The sequence below is a fragment of the Ornithorhynchus anatinus genome, chromosome 1 (assembly GCF_004115215.2).
Source record: "Ornithorhynchus anatinus isolate Pmale09 chromosome 1, mOrnAna1.pri.v4, whole genome shotgun sequence".
In the NCBI taxonomy this organism is placed as follows: Eukaryota; Metazoa; Chordata; class Mammalia; order Monotremata; family Ornithorhynchidae; genus Ornithorhynchus; species Ornithorhynchus anatinus.
The window spans coordinates 172,949,017-172,968,157 of NC_041728.1; the positions used below are offsets into that span (position 1 = coordinate 172,949,017).

At 44.6% G+C, this 19,141-nt stretch overlaps 1 protein-coding gene across 5 annotated transcripts in view; it reads right to left on the minus strand.

Annotated features, from left to right (window-relative positions):
• The window catches only part of PTPN4 (protein tyrosine phosphatase non-receptor type 4), a 278,626-nt gene that overhangs the window by 80,430 nt on the left and 179,055 nt on the right, over nt 1–19,141 (minus strand). For all 5 annotated transcript variants that reach the window (XM_029061248.1, XM_029061260.2, XM_029061256.2 and 2 more), the window contains 2 exons: nt 18,297–18,360; nt 1,396–1,568 (listed from right to left, as the gene is read on the minus strand). In XM_029061248.1, the coding sequence (XP_028917081.1) occupies nt 1,396–1,568; nt 18,297–18,360 (237 nt within the window). The remainder of the gene's footprint in view (nt 1–1,395; nt 1,569–18,296; nt 18,361–19,141) is intronic.

Sequence of the window (19,141 nt, forward strand, 5' to 3'; positions counted from 1 at the left end):
TACAGAACTTAGAAATTCTAACCAGAATTTCCCTTTCCCTTCAAATTCCATCTGGGGCCTGCAATTTGTTGTACCTCAATTCTCAATTGGCCTAAAACATCCTCCCCACCTCTTCTTAGACTGTGAACACTGTAAGCTTGTTGTGGGCAAGGAATGGGATTGATTGCTTATTGTGTAGAGTACTCTCCAAGTGTTTAGTGCACTGCTCTGCACACAGTATGCACTAAATAAATACAACTGAAAGAATTAATGCATCCTTTATTCACCCCTCCCTCAATCCCACAGCACTTGCCTCCATATCCGTAATTTCTTCCTTTCTACTAATATCGCTCTCCCCATCTGGGCTCTAATCTCGTCGTGGGCAGGGAATGTGCCTGTTATATTGTTATGTAGTACTCTCCCAAGTGCTTTGTTCAGTGCCCTGCACACAGTAAGCGCTCTACAAACGCCACTGACTGACTGCTCTGCAGGGCAGCACTAAGTGGGAGGATGCTTTATATGCACGTGTAGCCTCTGGCTGCAGATACCAGCTGCCTGCAGACCTTCGATAAGGCTGTTAACCCGATGGATTCCACACCATTCCTAAATTTTGAAACCACCTAAGAAATCCCTCTAGACTGTGAGCTCCTCCCTCGAGACTATAAACGCCTTGTGGGCAGGGAATGTGTGTATCAACTCTGGCTACAGTCTGTCAATGATGGATTGAGAAAATGAAGCTGCCCACCTCATCAACGCAATTTTGAGAGAAGTGTCTAATAGAAAAACGTTGTACTCTAAAATCCACTTGACGTCTTTGGAGAAAGTTCAGCTCTCGACTATTTTATATACACAATGACACTATTGTAGAATTTAGAATTCTTGAATTGTACGACTCCTTCTGCTAAAATAAAATTTATTTTTTTAATTCTCCGGGCCCCTTAATGTCTACTCTCATGTCCTCTTTTCTTCCTCACCCCTCCGTTAGATCGAAGGGTTTCTTGAGGACAGCACTTGCACCCTTTGCTTCATGTTCCCCAAGAAGGTCAATGATATCAACAAAGGAAATCTTTCCAGAGTCAGCAGCAGGGGCTCTTTCTGGGACCAGAGAAAATCAGAGTGACTATTTAGTATGTCTGGCAGACTATAGCTTCATTTGTCTCTCTTGACAACAGGAGTCTGTTGAAGGCTTAATACGCCTCTTGGCAGCAAGGGATTTCTACCCCTTCTGTAGTTTAAATGGTGGGTTTTTTCCAAACATGACAATAAAAATCTTTCAATGAGGGCAAACATAGATTTCAAAACTGTTAACTACAAAACAACAATCTTAATCGTGGTCAATAAAGGAACAAGTGATATGTTTACTACGTGACAAATGAAGATGATATTTTTTACGACCTTTGCTTACGCGGTACTTACCAGTACCGGAACTTTGAGCCCAAGGTAAAATAATGTGCAAAAAAGTTCTTCTGAGGCGGAAGTGGTCTCTCCAAACGAAAGAATGTATGGTGTTCTACACAGGCTTTCCACAAATTCTTACATGCTCTGTAATTCACCATGTTGAATCCCAATAATGTTTCTCTGGATTCGTGCTGATGGAAAAAAAGGGGAAGAAAAACACCAACTTGAGAAAAACACGGGGTCCCAAATTCCAACCAAGTGAATATTATAGTCATAATTTTTCAGTAACATTTAGCAGCCCAAACTTGGAGCTTCTTGCTCAGGGACACACTTGGGTCAAGAAATGAACCAACTCACGTTCTTCACCCCTGCCTGGAACAAACTGTTATTTAGTCTACTGGGAGGGCAGGTAAGTCATATGTGTGCAAGCTTACTATGTTCAGATATTGTAAAACAGGATGGGAAAAAAACTCAAATTTGGTCCAATCAATCAATCAATCATACTGATTGAGTGCTTTAGTATGTGCAGAGCACTGTACTAAGGACTTGGGAATGTACGATGTAAGTGTTGGTAAACACGTTCCCTCCCACAGTGAACTTAAAGTCTAGAGGCGGTTTACAAAATCACACTCTGTAGTCCAGTGCCTTAAACAACTGATATAATAATGTCATAACAACTAAAATGGGATGCCTCAGCTATCAAACACAACACTGGCAGTAGACACCTAAGAAGTAGGAATAAAACAGTAGCCGCTGCTAATTAAAAGCCAGATCTCCTGGGTACTTAGGGAGTTCCTGACTGCAGATCCTGCTTGGGACTTGCTTGTCCTACTTAGAGAGAACAGCTTGTTCATTCATTCATTAGTATTCAATAGTATTTTTTGAGCGCATACTATGTGCGGAGCACTGTACTGAGTGCTTGGAATGGACAATTCGGCAACAAACAGAGACAATCCCTGCTCAGTGATGGGCTCACAATCTAATTGGGGGAGACAGACAGCAGAGCAAAACAGCACAAAACAAAAACAAGACATTATCATGATAAATAGAATCAAGGGGACGTACACCTCATTAACAAAATAAATAGGGTAATAAATAATAATAATGTTGGTATTTGTTAGGCACTTACTATGTGCCGAGCACTTTTCTAAGCACTGGGGTAGATACAGGGTCATCAGGTTGCCCCACGTGAGGCTCCCAGTCTTCATCCCCATTTTACAGATGAGGTAACTGAGGCCCAGAGAAGTGAAGTGACTTGCCCACTGTCACACAGCTGCCAAGTGGCAGAGCGGGGATTTGAACCCATGACCTCTGACTCCCAAGTCCGGGCTCTTCCCACTGAGCCACGCTGCTTCTCTGATATTTGTATAATATATACAAATGAGCACAGTGCTGAGGGGAGGGAAGGGGGAAGCGGGAGGAGCAGAGGGTGGGATGGAGAGGGGAGTGGGAGCAGAGGGAAAGGGGGCTTAACTGGGAAAGGTGATGACAGATGCCCCACAAAAGCTGGATTGCAATAACCATTCTATTTGATCAATTAAAATCTACATTTTTAAAGAATACAACTAAAAAGTGGGGGAGGGGAGGGACAGTAAGCTAATAGCTTACTGCTTACGTGTTAAAAATATGGTTTCCACAAACTCCTCACCTATTTTGTTCTGCTGGCCTTGCGGATAAGTAATTTTATTTTGCTAGCTCAATCACGGGTATTTGAGTGTCAGCGTCCAGATCATTGTAATTAAAGGGTTTTGGAAAGTACACGAAAGGTAAGGAATGATCCCTGCCCTTATCTACTGTTCTGATGACTTCAACAAAAATAAATGGCTTCACAAGCCACGGGGACCAGCTAAAGGGTATTTTCCCAAAGTTGACTTATTTCTCTGGTATGGTAAAGATGGAGCCGTAATTCTTACGTGGCTGAACAAATAAGGTGGGCGAATGACGTGAAAAGTCGACGCTGATTAGGACAATAATCGAAAGTACCAAATAAATCCAAATTTCATAAAGGAAAAAAGAAGTTCACAACTAAAAAAATCAATACCAAGGCACCCAGATTTCAGAACATGAATTGTGAAGTAACACGGTGAAAAATCATGGCACTTGATACATATTTATACATTAACAACACTTCCATTGAAACCAGAAAGTACTCTCCTGAGATGTAAAGAAAACACTTCAAGTACAGAGCAGAATTTGATACATCGATTTCCAAGGAAGTTAAAAGGAGCAAAAATAGCAAACATCACAAAGGGAATCAGATTAGCACGTGCACAGTCTCTTTCAAACCACAGATACTAGCTAGAGATGAGCCTAGCTCATTTAACTTCTTACCTACATTTCTTTCCATATTCATGAGAAACAGAACAAAGCAACTTCATTTTTACAGGCCCTTGTGTCTCACTGGAAACCCAGTGACCCAGCAGATGGCCTCAAACGACTTCAGAGCGCTTATGAAAAACGTCTCTCAACAGTCAATTAGGGTTTCAAAACGTCTTACTTTTCGAAATTGTAAAAAGAACATAGTTGGCATTCATAAGATTCCCTGGTTCTCAGGATAAAAATAAATTAGCTTGGCTACACAAATTTTCAAAGTTAATCATTTCATCTTGTGTGTTCCAACATCCGGAACTATAGGCTGACTCTCTGATTCCAAGTTTTTTCTTGGGGACAAGTGGAAGGATCAGTCCTGGAAAACGTTGATCATCAAAGCGGAGACCAATCCATCAGTCAAGTAATGGTATTTTTACTGAATGCTTACAGTATGCAGAGCACTAGACTAAAGCCCTTGGGAGAGTACAACAGAGTACGTAGAAACAATCTTTGCTCTTGGGAGAAAAACAACATGGGAGTCAGAGAGGATCTGGGTTCTAATCACGGCTCTTCCAAATATTTGCTGTATGATCCTGGACATTCCTCCTTTGACCTGTAGAACTTCCAGTACTCTCCCAGTCTCGGCTAAGGGGGGGTCAAGCAGAGGCCTACCCATTCCATTCCTAGCTTGGGCAGTAGCTAGCGAGTGGAAGGCAATCTGCTACGAGTCAAAACTCACCCGTGCTGGGGAGCAGCGGCATGGGAGAGAGTCGAGGGTGGAGACTCGAGGTTTACTACGCGGAAGGAGGCAATGATAAACCACTTTTGTCTTTTTACCAAGAAAACTCTATGGATCCACTACCAGAACGATCGCAGATGGAGAGCAAGGCGTTCTGAAAGAAATGTGTCCGTGGATCGCTATGGATTGGAAATGACTCGACAGCATAAGACAAGACCCTGGGCAAGTCACTTAACTTTTCTGGACCTCAGTTACTTTATCTGTAAAATGGGGATTAAGAGCCCCTTGTGGGACGGGGACTGTGTCCAACCTGAACAGCTTTTATCTATCTCAGAGCTCAGTACGGTGCGTGGCACACATTAAGAGTTTGACAAATGACACAAACATAAAATGCGTGTTCTCCCTCCTATTTAGACTGTCAGCAGATGCAGGACAGGGTTTTTGTCCAGCCTAACTTGCATCTACCCCAGTGCTTAGAACAGTGCTTGCTACCTAGTAAGCGCTTAACAAATACAATTATTATCATCATCATCGCTACTATTATTTGTAGTAGTAGAAACTAATAATAATAGTAATGATGATGACAAAAATAATTGTATTTGTTAAGCGCTTACTAGGTGTCAAGCACTGTGCTAAGTGCTGGGGTAGATATAAGATAATTGGGTCCACATGGGGCTCACAGTCTAAGTAGGAGGGAAAACAGGTATTGAATCCCCGTTTTGCACATGAGGGAACTGATGGGCAGAGATCTAGACTGCAAGTTTGCTGTGGGCAGCGAATGTGTCCGTTACATTGTTATACTGCACTCTCCCAAGCACTTAGACTAGTGCTCTGCACACAGGAAGCGATCAATAAATGCGACTGATTGACTAACTTGCCCAAGGTCACACAGCAGGTAAGAGGCACAGCTGGATTAGAACTCAGGTCCTCTGACTCCCAGGCCCATGCTCTTTCCACTAGTAAGTACAAACAATCTTCGCCCTCAAGGAAGTTACACGTTAGGGAGTGAGGCATTCCTTAAAACCCGTTAAGGATAGGGGAAGTAACTTGGTATATGGACATAAACGTAAGTGCTGTTGGGGGTGGGAGTATGGGGTGAACGATCGAAGTGCTTACAGGGTATGGATCCAAGGGCATAGGGGATTCAGGGAGAAGGGACAATTTTAATGATAGTATTTGTTCACTTCCTATGTGTCAGGCACTGGGGTACATACGAGGTCCTTTTGTTGGATACAGTCCTTGTCCCACATGGAGCTCAGTCTTAATCTCCATTTAATAGATGAGGGAATTGACGCACAGAGAAGTGCAATGGCTGGCTCAAGTTCACACAGCAGACAAGTGGCCGAGCTGGGATTAAAACCCAGGTCCTTCTGACTCCCAGGCCCATGCTCAATCCACTAGGCCATGCTGCTTCTGGGCTAGGAAGATGAGAAATTAGTCAAGAACGGTGTCGTCCCGGAGGAGATGTGATTTTAGTAGGGCTTTGAAGATGGAGAGAGTGCTGGTATGTCAGATGTGAAGGGGGTCTCAGGCAGGAGAGGGGGTGAGAAAGGGGTTCATGGCAAACGACCAGAGAGACATATAATGTTGTTGTTGTGCTGTCGAGTCGTGTCTGACCCACGGCGACGCCACAGACATCTCCCCCCGGGAACGTCCCAGCTCCACCTGCAACTGTTATGGTAATGAATCCATAGAGTTTTCTGGATAAAAATCCATAAGTGGTTTACCATCGCCTCCTTCCGCATAGTAAACCTGCCCTCAACTATCTCCCATGCCGCTGCTGCCCAGCATGGGTGAGTTCTGACTTGTAGCAGATTGCCTTCCGCTTACTAGCCCCTGGACAAACTAGGAATGGAATGGATATGAGGCCCAGTGAGCCGGCTTATATTATAACAGCAAAGTGGGTGGGTTGGGTTGTTAGTAGCAGAGGAGCGAGGATAGGTAGGAGCGAGACAACTGATCGAACACCATAAAGCCGATGGTGGGAAGTTTCTGCATGAGGGGAGGATGGACGGGCAAGCATTAGAAGGTTTTGAAGTGTGGGGTGCAGAGTGAAATATTAGAAAAATGACAGAGGCAGGAGAGTGGAGAGTGGACTGGAGAGGGAAGAGGCTGGAGGTAGGGAGGTAAGCGAGGAGGCTAATGAAGGAACTGAGACCTGATATGGCAAATATTTGGACCAATATGGCAGTAAGTTTGGATCAATCTATCAATCGGTGGTATTTACTGAACAGTTACGTGTTCAGAGCACTGTACTAAGCACTGGGACAATTGTACAATCCAACAGAGTGGGTAGACACGCTCCCCGCTCGTGGCTCAGTGGAAAGAGCCCGGGCTTCGGAGTCAGAGGTCATAAGTTCAACTCCCGGCTCTGCCACTTGTCAGCTGTGTGACTGTGGGCAAGTCGCTTAACTTCTCTGTGCCTCAGTTATCTCATCTGTAAAATGGGGATTAACTGTGAGCTTCACGTGGGACAACCTGATCACCCTGTATCTACCCCAGTGGGGACAGTGCCCTGCACATAGTAAGCACTTAACAAATACCAAAAAAAAAAAAAAACCGAGCTCACAGTCTGGAAAGGAAGAGGAGATTCTACAGATGTTTCAATAATAATAATAATAATTATGGTATTTGTTAAGCGCTTACTATGTGCAGAGCACTGTTCTAAGCGCTGGGGTAGATACAGGGTAATCAGATTGTCCCACATGGGGCTCACATTTTTTTAATCCCCATTTTTACAGATGAGGTAACTGAGGCACAGAGAAGTTGTGACTTGCCCAAGGTCACACAGCAGACAAGTGCCGGAGCCAGGATTAGAACCCACAACCTCTGACTCCCAAGCCCGGCCTCTTTCCACTGAGCCACGCTGTTTCTCCAAACCAACAGGATTGGGTGTGTGACAGTGTTTACGCTGAAGGAGTTGAGGAAAGGATAAAGCCAAGGTTGTGAGTTTGTGAGACAGGGAGGATGGGCTGGGGTGGGGGGTGGGGAGGAAGGGTACAGCTGTCAAGGGGTATAGGAAAGCCGAGAAAGGAAATGGTTTGAGTGGGGAAGGTGAGGAGTTAAGATCTGGACATTCTCAGGTACATTTTGAGAGACAGATTTAGGGGTGGGCAAAGTGGGCAGTGACTTGGGGTTCCCAACTAGCAGGAGCTTTCTTTCCAAGGCTGGCAATCCCTCCTGTCATTCGGAGAGCTTTACAGGTGGAAGGCTTTACGGCACTCACTCACCTCACTCCCACCCACCTCACCTCACTGCTCTCCTACTACAACCCAGCCTGCACACTCCGCTCCTCTAATGCCAACCTACTCACTATACTTCCATCTCATCTATTCCACCACAGACCCCTTGCCCAAATCCTCTCTCTGGCCTGGAACTCCCCCCTTCCTTCTCATCCCACAGTCCACTGCTCGCCTCGCCTTCAAAAGCCACCTAAAATCACAGCTCCTCCCAGAGGCCTTCCCAGACTCATTTCCCCTGTGGGTCCATCCCTCAATGTGGGTAACCTTTAAGCACTTTGCTCCTCATCCCAGTCCCACAGCACTTTCCTTATATTCTACTATTCCCCCTGGCTGTAATTAATTTTAAAATCTGTCTCCCCTGTAGACTGTAAACTCCTTGTCAGCAGGGATTGTGGCTATCAATTCTATTGTCCTTTCCCAAGCATTTAGTACAGTGATTTGCACACAGGAAGCGCTCAATACCACTGATTGATACTAAAAGCTTAGGGGGAACTCCCTGTATTCCTGTTAGGCTTCTAGTAAGCAGGAAATGGGTGTGGTATTTCTGTGGTGCCTGACCAAATTCTTAGTAAAATGCATTACTGCACTCAGGAGGTGCTCAATAAATACCATGACTGCTGCTGTACCTGCCCCACAGCACTAATGTCCATATCTTTAATTTATTCATTTATATTAATGTCTCTCCCCCTCTAGATTGTAAACTCGTTGTGGGCAGGGAATGCGTCCCTTTATTGTTGCACTGTACTCTCCCAAGTGCTTAATACAGTGCTCTGCACACAGTAAGCGCTCAATAAATACAACTGAATGAATGAACTTGCTAATCCTACTACCCCTCAGCTGTAATGGTCCGGCTCCCCAGATGAGGAGTGTGCTGGGCAGAGCACTGGGGAACTGCTACAATGTTTCCCAGGCCCAGTTTAGGAAGAAGGGGCCTTTTATAAAACATCACGGCTGTGGTGGTAATCGTGCCTCTGTTTAAACAGCAATCAGTGGAACTGGAGTGCTTATTGTGTGCAGAGCACTGTACTAAGCACTTGGGAGAGTTGGTAGACATGTTCCTTGCCCACTGGGGGCTTACAGTCTCGATCTGATCCCACAGTCTAGTGCAAAGGAATTCAAAAATGATGCACCTGCCCTTCCTCCAAGCTGGGGGGGAGGGAGGGGTCTGGAGGGTGTCCATTAAGCTCCCAGTTCACCATTACTGGCATGGTCTCTGCACTGAGAACAGGGAAGGTGATTCAGGCCAGTACCTGTCAGTGGCTGTAGTGTGGCTTAGTGGATAGAGCACAGGCCTGGAAGTCAGAAGGAACTGGGTTCCAATTCCAGCTCTGCCACATGTCTGCTGTATGACTTTGGGCAAGTCACAACTTCTCTGTGCCACAGTTACCTCATCTGGAAAATGGGAATTAAGAGTGTGAGCCCTATGTGAAGCAGGATGGCTCAGTGGAAAGAGCACGGGCTTTGGAGTCAGAGGTCATGGGTTCGAATCCCGGCTCTGCCACTTGTCAGCTGTGTGACTGTGGGCAAGTCACTTCACTTCTCTGTGCTTCAGTTACCTCATCTGTAAAATGGGGATGAAGACTGTGAGCCCCACGTGGGACAACCTGATTCCCCTGTGTCTACCCCAGCGCTTAGAACAGTGCTCTGCACATAGTAAGCGCTTAACAAATACCAACATTATTATTATTATGTGGGACAGGGACCTGTGTCCAACCTGATTAACTTGTGTCTACTCCAGTGTTTAGAACACACAGGAAATGCTTAACAAATATAATTATCATTAATATAGAATCCAGGGGGTGACCTGCACTGGCCCACAGGTTTTTTGCCTGGACCAAGTATGTAAGCCAAAATACAAGCCAACTAAACACTACAAAAAGTCAATCTTCATCAAATCACCCTCATTATCAAAAGTATGGGTCTCTACTGATGATAAATGGAATACATATTTAGCTTTCAGGTCTTTGTAATTAAAAATATGAATGATGCTCAATGCTCATTAATGTCTGTCTCCCCCTCTAGACTGAAAGTTTGTTGTAGACAGGGAATGTGCTAATTATATTGTTATACTGTACTTTCCCCCAAATACTTAGTATAGTGCTCTGAACCCAGTAAGCGCTCAATAAATACAATTGACTGACTGTAATTTAATGAGCAGGAGGGCAGTGACAGCAGGTGTACTGAAAAGCAGACTGTGCCACGAAGAATACATTAGCACTACTCAAAACACTTTCAAGCAACTCTATTTAAAAGTGTTACTATATCCTGCAACAGCATTTTGGAGAAAAACATACCCAGATGTTAAAAACCAACAATTCCTCGAACAGAGCTGTGTGTCCTATGGCAGAGAAGCACACAGAAGCCCAGGGAATTACGAGGTTAAAAAAAAAGTCACTCAGGAAGCCTAATGGACCTGAGACAGGAACAAAAAAATTACTATTTTTTTAAAAAAAGGTTTAAACATCTTTGACAAGAAAGGTACAATTTCTTCATTTGGCTAAGTGATAATAATGTAACTTATTTTACAGTGGATAAATCATTTAGTTAAGAGACATTTAATTTTGTAAACATCATTTTTAAAAAACTATTTCTCCACTTGCAACCCAACATACAGCAAACATATTCAACCAAACCATCCCATTAATCTATAGGTTAAGTAAAAGAATCAATCATATTTATTGAGTGCTTGCTATGTGCAGAGCACTGTACTAAGCACTTGGGAGAGTACCACAAAACACAGTTAGCAGACACATTCTCTGCCCTCGAAAGGAGGAAGACAGACATTACCTCACAAAGTTTCTTAATACTCCCCGAGAGAAGCAACTGAGTGTGCTTCAGTGGCATTAGATTATTTTTCTTAAGGAGTCTTGAAATAACATTGGGGCATCTGCATTCCTAAAATGATCACTGCTAAACTGGAGAAATACCAGGGAATTGAAAGAAACCCAGATTTTAAATCTGCAAACACAGAAACTTAGTTAAGGAATGAAATCTATTTGGGTACTTTCATCCTCTCTTGGGGTTTAACTACTCCCTCTTTTCTTAGATTGTGAGCCCCGGGAGACAGGTACCACGTCTAATTCCCTCTTTTGTGTTCTCTCCCAGCACTCACTACAGTGCTCTGCACACACAGGAAGCACTTACCATCACTACCTTTGCAGCCGTCTCCTAAATATACCTCAGTAGTTGCGGCCTCTCCCCTCCTCAGCGATCATCTCTCGTCTCCTCCGATCTCTGGGACCACTCGGCCGACACCTCAAGCACCTCATCTTTTCTTCCCGACCTCCTCCTCCACTTTACTTTCTCACAACAGTCGACGATATCACCATCCTCCCCATCTCGCAAGGTTTTAACGGTGGTCAGCGACACCCTTGACATCCCCGTGCCTTTCAAACACTGACTCAGGTCTGTTCCCTGTTGATTCTCCGTCCTCCCCATTTCCAGAACCCGCCTCTTCCCCCATCCCCGTGGCCGCTTACTGGGCCGGCACTTGGGCTCTGAAAGGTCGATTGCATCAACCATCTTACTGACTTGGGGACCTCCATCTCCCCCCAGCCCGGGCCTGGGAGTCAGAAGGAACCTGGGTTCTAATCTCGGCTCCGCCAACTCAGTTGGGTGACCTCGGGTAAGTCACCTCACTTATCTGGCCCTCAGTTACCTAATCTGTGAAATGGGGATTAAGACTGTGAGCTGTGACTGTGCCCAACCTTATTACCTTATATCTATCCCAGCACCTAGAAGAGTGCTTGACACATAGTAAGCATTTAACAAATGCCATCTTTATTTTTCCATAGTTCCCTCTGCTGTCCAGATCATTTTTTCTGCAACACTGTTCTGCACCTTTCTCCTCATTTGCCCCGAACTTGCAGTGGATGTCCATTCCTCTCCGTAAACCGGACTACCTCAGTCCGGAATACCTTTAATCAGTTCCCTCCCCATGATTTATTCTCTCCTCCCTCTTCCTCCCAGGTCTCAGGCATCATTCTTCTCCAGCTAACCTACTCACTGGGCCTTGTTCTCATCTTTCCTGCCACTGATCTCTTGCTCACACCCACACCTTTAACTGGAACTCATCCCCTTTCACATTCTCCCCCTCTAGACTGTAACTCATTATGGGGGGAGGGAATGTGTCTGCTAATTCTGCTAGACTGTACTCTCCCAAGCCTTCAGTATGGTGCTCTGCACATGGGCAGCGTTCATGAGTATTCCATTGACTGATCTGGCTTTCCCCCACTGTCTCCAGGAGGCCTTCCCTGATTAATTTCTCATCTCCCCATCCTCTATCCCTGCCGATTGTCACTTCAGCACTTCCACATTGAGCTAATCCCTTGGATAATAATTCTGGCAGGTGTTAGGCCACTCTTAAATTCTGCAGGAGGAACAAATCTGAAATGATCTACAATACTGAGGAGAGGAAGGTAAAATAAGGTTTTCAGGCTCATCTTAGGCATAATAAGTAATTCCACCTTGGGTGAAGACTACTCGGAGAAGCAGTGTGACCTAATGGAAAGAGCACAGGCCTGGGAATAAGGCCCCCTAACCAGCCAATCAATGAACGGCATCGACTGAGTAACGTACTGTGAGCAGATCCATGTACAAAGCAATTGAAAGCATATAAAAGAGTTGGTAATAATAATAGTAATGTTGGTATTTGTTAAGCACTTACTATGTGCACAGCACTGTTCTAAGTGCTGGGGTAGATACAGGGGAATCAGGTTGTCCCACATGAGGCTCACAGTCTTCATCCCCATTTTACAGATGAGGTAACTGAGGCATAGAGAAGTTAAGTGACTTGCCCACAGTCATACAGCTGACAAGTGGCAGAGTCACCCTCAAGGATCTAAATAATAATAATAATAATGATAATAATAATGAGACATTTGTTAAGCGCTATGTGCCAAGCACTGTTCTAAGTGCAGGGGTAGATACAAGGTAATCAGGTTGTCCCACGTGGGGCTCACATCCTCAATCCCCATTTTACAGACGAAGTAACTGAGGCACAGAGAAGTTAAGTGACTTGCCCAGAGTCACAGAGTGGACAAGTGGTGGAGCCAGGATTAGAACTCACAGCCTCTGACTCCCAAGCCCGGGATCTTTCCACTAAGCCATGCCGCTTTTAGCCTCCAGTCTGGTCTGCTGTGGCCCCCTGGGAAAAACCCACTGTGCCTCAATTCCCTCGTAGCTAAACTGGGGATAATTAATTCATTCATTCATTCAATAGTATTTATTGAGCGCTTACTATGTGCAGAGCACTGTACTAAGCACTTGGAATGAACAAGTCGGCAACAGATAGAGACAGTCCCTGCCCTTTGACAGGCTCACAGACTAATCGGGGGAGACAGACAGACAAGAACAATGGCAATAAATAGAGTCAAGGGGAAGAACATTTCGTAAAAACAATGGCAACTAAATAGAATCAGGGTGATGTACATCTCATTAAACAAAATAAACAAAATAAATAGGGTGGTAAAGATATATACAGTGGAGCGGACGAGTACAGTGATGAGGGCGTGTGATGGGAGGAGGAGAGGGAAGGGGGGAGAAGAGGGTTTAGCTGCAGAGAGGTGAAGGGGTTGGGGGGTAGAGGGAGCAGAGGGAAAAAGGGGGGAGCTCAGTCTGGAAAGGCCTCTTGGAGGAGGTGAGTTTTAAGTAGGGATTTGAATAGGGGAAGAGAATTAGATTGTCTGAGGTGAGGAGGGAGGGCATTCCAGGACCACGGGAGGACGTGGCCCAGGGATTGATGGCGGGAGAGGCGAGACCGGAGGACGGTGAGGAGGTGGGCAGCAGAGGAGCGGAGTGTGCGGGGTGGGCAGTAGAAAGAGAGAAGGGAGGAGAGGTAGGAAGGGGCAAGGTGATGGAGAGCCTTGAAGCCTAGAGTGAGGAGTTTTTGTTTGGAGCGGAGGTTGATAGGCAACCACTGGAGTTGTTTAAGAAGAGGAGTGACGTGCCCAGATCGTTTCTGCAGGAAGATGAGCCGGGCAGCGGAGTGAAGAATAGACTGGAGCGGGGCGAGAGAGGAGATCTCTCTCCCTCTTTCTTAAAAGAGTGAGTCTTGTAAGAAACAAATCTGACAATCTAGCCTTCACCCTAGCACCCAGCATACAGTAAGCATTTATTCAATCGTATTTATTGAGCATTAACTGTGTGCAAAGCACTGTATTAAGTGCTTAGGAGAGTACAATAAAACATCAGATATATTCCCTGACGGTAATGAGTTCACAGTCTAGAGGGGGAGACAGACATTAATATAAATAGATTAATTACAGAAATATACAGATACGTGCTGTGAGGAAGGGAGGGAGAATGAATGAAGCATTTTAATAAACGCCATACTTAGTATGAATATGGGTGCTAAACTGGTGAGTAACAACGGATCTATAACATTAATTGTAAAGACTGATAGATTGCTTGAGTGTCTCTAAGTTTGTGAATTAATAAAACTTGCAAACTGTGTTTGCAAAATGCTTTTTAAAGCAACAGGAAGTACACTACATAAACAAACCAACAGGAAGACAATGAAGCATTAGGTAAATTAAACAATACTAAAAGATCACCAACCAACAAATGGGAACCGACCCGAGAACTCAGCATAGCCAGGCCTAGCTTGGGCGGGTTGTGGGTCCTAAACTGGTAGTTCAGGCAGCGCCAGCTTATTCACTGTGCCCTGATCGTGTCTATATCACCGCTGACCGCTCCCCCTAGCCTGGAACTCCCTCCCCTTCCACATAAACCAGACCACCACTCTCCCCACCTTCAAAGAGTTATTATTAAGGTCACATCTTCTCTAACAGGCCTTCCCCGATTAAGCCCTCCTTTCCTCGGACCGCTCTCCTTTCCATCTGTGACCTGTGGGTATATATCTTTAAATTATATATTATAAATTACTTATTTATTCATATTAATGTCGGTCTTCCCCTCTAGATTATAAATTCATTTATGTCCGCTAATTCTGTTGTAATGTACTCTCCCAAGAGCTCAGTACAGTGTTCTGCACATACTAAGCACTCAATGAGCACTTAGAGAAGCAGCAAGGCTTAGTGGAAAGAGCCTGGGTTTAAGAGTCAGAGGTCATGGGTTCTAATCCCGCTCCGCCACTTGTCCTCTGTGTGACCATGGGCAAGTCACTTCACTTCTCGGTGCGTCAGTGACCTCATCTGTAAAATGGGCATGAAGACTGTGAGCCTCACGTGGGACAACCTGATGACCCTGTGTCTACCCCAGCGCTTGGAACAGTGCTCTGCACATAGTAAGCGCTTAACAAATACCAACATTAATATTCATAAATACAACTGATCAATTGATTATACATTTTTCAATGTCTTTTTCAACTCTTGAATCATGATGATGATGATGGTATTTGTTAAGCGCTTACTATGTGCGAGCACTGTTCTAAGTGCTGGGGGAGGTTTACAAGGTGATCAGGTTGTCCCATGTGGGGCTCACAGTCTTAATCTCCATTTTACAGATGAGGTAACTGAGGCATAGAGAAGTTAAGTGACTTGTCCAAAGTCATAGAGCTGACAAGTGGCAGAGTTGGGATTAGAACCCATGACCTCTGGCTCCCAAGCCCATGCTCTTTCCACTGAGCCACGCTGCTTCTCAGTCACTTTGAAAAGCACTTCTTAATCACTTTGGTGGGTTTCTTCTGAGCCCTGGCCAACTTCTTTATGACTCTATTCAATTTAAAGAGTTCCCAAAAGGGCCCAGCAAGAGAATTTTGACTGGCCAATCTTGAATTTGAAGGATTAGGTATCGGTCGCCATTCTCTTTGAATGCAATGTGCAGACTGCAAGTAGCATTAGGGTGAAACCTAGAAAAAAACTAGAAAAATCAAACTTGTGCTATTCACACACACACACACAAGTGGGCAAGTCACTTAACTTCTCTATGCCTCAGTTACTTCATCTGTAAAATGGGGATTAAGACTGTGAGCCCCACATGGGACATCCTGATTCCCCTGTGTCTACCCCAGAGCTTAGAACAGTGCTCGGCACATAGTAAGCGCTTAACAAATACCAACATTATTATTACTAAGCGATTGGGAAAGAACATTACAGCAATAAACAGTGACAATCCCTGTCCACAGTGAGCTCACAGGCTAGAGGGGGGAGACAGACATGAATACAAGTAAATAAAATTAAGGATCTATACATAAGTGCTGTGGGGCTGGGGCCGGGGGAGAGCAAAGGGAGCAAGTCAGGGAGACACAGAAGGGAGTGGGAGATGAAGAAGAGTGGGGCTCAGTCTAGGAAGGCCTCTTGGAGGAGATGTGTGGGGGCGGTGTTCCCACTAATCCTCGACCTGGGGCTGACCGCCCCGCATCCCCCAGCCAGAATTCTGGCGAGCAGCCGGACACTTCCGTTGAGAGAAGGTGCTCAAAATCCTTCTCGCCCTTTCCTGCCAATGCCCAACCAAGTAAAAGGGGACCAGATGAGCAGTGTGGGTTTACCCATGGGAGACGGTGGCCCTTTGTAGCCGCCGCCGGGCCCACCGAGGATGTACAATCAGGTCTTCTCTGCCTGATGACACAGGTGCTTGCCTAGCTGGACAATTTCTTTGGCTAGTCTCCAACCTGGGGAACTCGGCCAGAGACAAAGGTGGATTAAGGAGCCAGAAATCACACAATGTAATGACGGCATTCAGGAGTTGCCCGTCTATCTGGTGATTTCAGTTTTAAGCCCAGTTTACTGGTCACTAAACAGACGTTTCCAGGCAGATATACAGTACTTCTGGTTCTAGATTATACGATGGCATAATATGATGTAATAATAGGACAGTGGGCCCCAGTACATCTCCAACAGAAGAGGAGATTAAAAACTCTCAAACGTAGTGTTTTTACTGCTATAGGCCTACATAAACAGAAAAGCAGTGTGGCCTGATGGAAAGAGCATGGGCCTGGGACTCAGAGGACTCAGGTCTGCCACTTGCTTGCTGTGTGACCTTGGGAAAGTTACTTATCTTCTCTGTGTGGAAATTTGCACATCCATAAAATGGAGGTTAAATCCTTCTCCCTCCTACTACAATGGGAGCCCCACGTGGACAAAGGATTGTCTCCAAACTGATTAACTTGTATCTACCTTAATGCTTTAGAACAGTGCTTGGCACCTAGTAAGTGTTTAAGGAGTACCATGATGATTATTACTATTATGCCTAAGACTGTAAGCCCACTGTGGGCAGGGAACCAGCCTACTCTGTTGTATAGTACTCTCATTCATTCATTCAATTGTATTTATTGAGTGCAGAGCACTTGGAAGGTACAATTTGGCCAACAGATAATGTTGGTATTTGTTAAGCGCTTACTATGTGCAGAGCACTGTTCTAAGTGCTGGGGTAGATACAGGGTAATCAGATTGTCCCACATGAGGCTCACAGTTAATCCCCATTTTATAGATGAGGTAACTGAGGCACAGAGAAGTTAAGTGACTTGCCCACAGTCACACAGCTGACAAGTGGCAGAGCCGGCATTCGAACCCATGACATCTGACTCCCAAGCCCAGGCTCTTTCCACTGAGCCACGCTGCTTCTCTGAAGATAATCCCTACCCAACAATGGGCTCGCAGTCTAGAAGGGAAAGACAGACAACAAAACAAAACCAGTAGATGGGTATCACTACCATAAAAATAGAGAAATAGAACCATAGATAAATGTACATCATTAATACAATAAATAGAGCAATAAATATGTACCAATATATACAAGTGCTGCGGGGAGGGGAGGGGGAATGGGGAGGAGAGGAGGAGCAGAGGGAAAGGGAGGACTCAGCCTGGGAAGGCCTCCTGGAGGAGGTGAGCTCTCAGTGGGGCTTTGAAGAGGGGAAGAGAGTTAGTTTGGCAGATTTGAGGAAGGAGGGCATTCCAGGTCAGCGGTAGGATGTGGGACAGGGGTTGACGGCAGGACAGGCGGGAACAAGGCCCAGTGAGGAGGTGAGCGGAGGAGCGGGAGTGGTTTAGTACAGTGCTCTGCTCCCAGTAAGCCTTCCATTATTACCACTGATGATTATTACTTTAGCAGCAGCTATTCACAAAGGTCTGTATCACTTAATAACCCCTTATCTACAATATCTAGGGTTTCTGAAGTTGAGTCAAATGAGTCATTTGAATATTTTGACACTTACTAAGTATATACCTCCGGTCCTGAACATATACAACCAGAACCCGCCCACACAAAGGAAGTCATGGAGTTCAATCCATCCCTCCCTCTCCTAGACTAGTCCATGTCTAACTCTGAAGGACAAAGAGCAATGAAATGGGAATTAGGAAAGGATACCTGGAGCTGCTTATCAATTTGTCCTACACAGTTTATGTGGGAAATTCATCTGGCTAATGTTCAGATGAATTTGATTTATTACTTTAGTGTGGAACTAAAGGAGAGGATAAAAAATTAATAAATGTACGGGAGAGTCGACTTCAAAGAGGTCTCTAATGAAGGAGCTTGAGATGAACCTCCTATTTAAACTTTCAAACCAATTCTGGCACTGAATGTTCTGGTCGGCACTCGCAACTGCTCTTCGTGAAAATGTAATTTAGAAGAGTAGGAAATCACTCTACTGCAGAAATGGTATCGGCCCCCCACCTCCAAGGACCTACCTTTTGTTTTCATTTGACTCAGTTTTTAAGATCGGTACTTACCAATTCTTTTCTAAGTTGAATAAAAAACTGCTTGCACTTAAAAGAAATTTTTACAATCTTCAACCTAGATTAAAAAAGAAAAAATCAAATCAGCATACTTCAAATAAAGTTTAATGTACACTAAAGCTGTAGTAATACAGTAAATAGAAAAAAAATCCAATAAGGCACGGAAAAAGTAAAGAATGTAGATTTAAGAGTCGCATTACCTAAGAAAAATTCTGAGCAAAAAAGGTTTGCTGATCAAACTTTTCTTTCTGGCTTAAAATGTAAAACACAGAAAAAGAAAACACTTGTTTTTTAGCCCCCAAAATATACGGCTGAGGCATGTAGTTTGACATGACAACACAACACCACCAACTTAATGCCATCAATACATTTGCCTGGAATGTTTATCATTAACAATCCATTTTCTAATCATCTGTTTCATTCTTTGGTCTCCCCTCTTCATGACGGTCTGAATACATTTCCAAAATAAGTGTTTTTAGAACTACTAAAGCAAATATTACTGGTACCGGGTAGTGTTTATCAACGTCAAGGCAAGAACAATTTAGAATTGAAATGCTAATATTCCCGAGTCATAAGAATTCCAAGACTACTTTTGAAATTATTTACAGTTAAGCTTTTAAAACTATGAAATACTGTTTCCTTTACTAATGATTTCTTCTGAATCACAGTCCTGAAGAAAGCCAATATTTGTGTCGTTTCAGCCATTTACACGTAACGTGGAGTCAGTGATTATCGGCATCGTACAATCCCCTCAGAGCCCGCTTGGATATCCTGCACCTGGTGTCCAAACCGATTTTATCACAGTGATTCTAACTTTAGTTTTTATGTCACATGGCCTT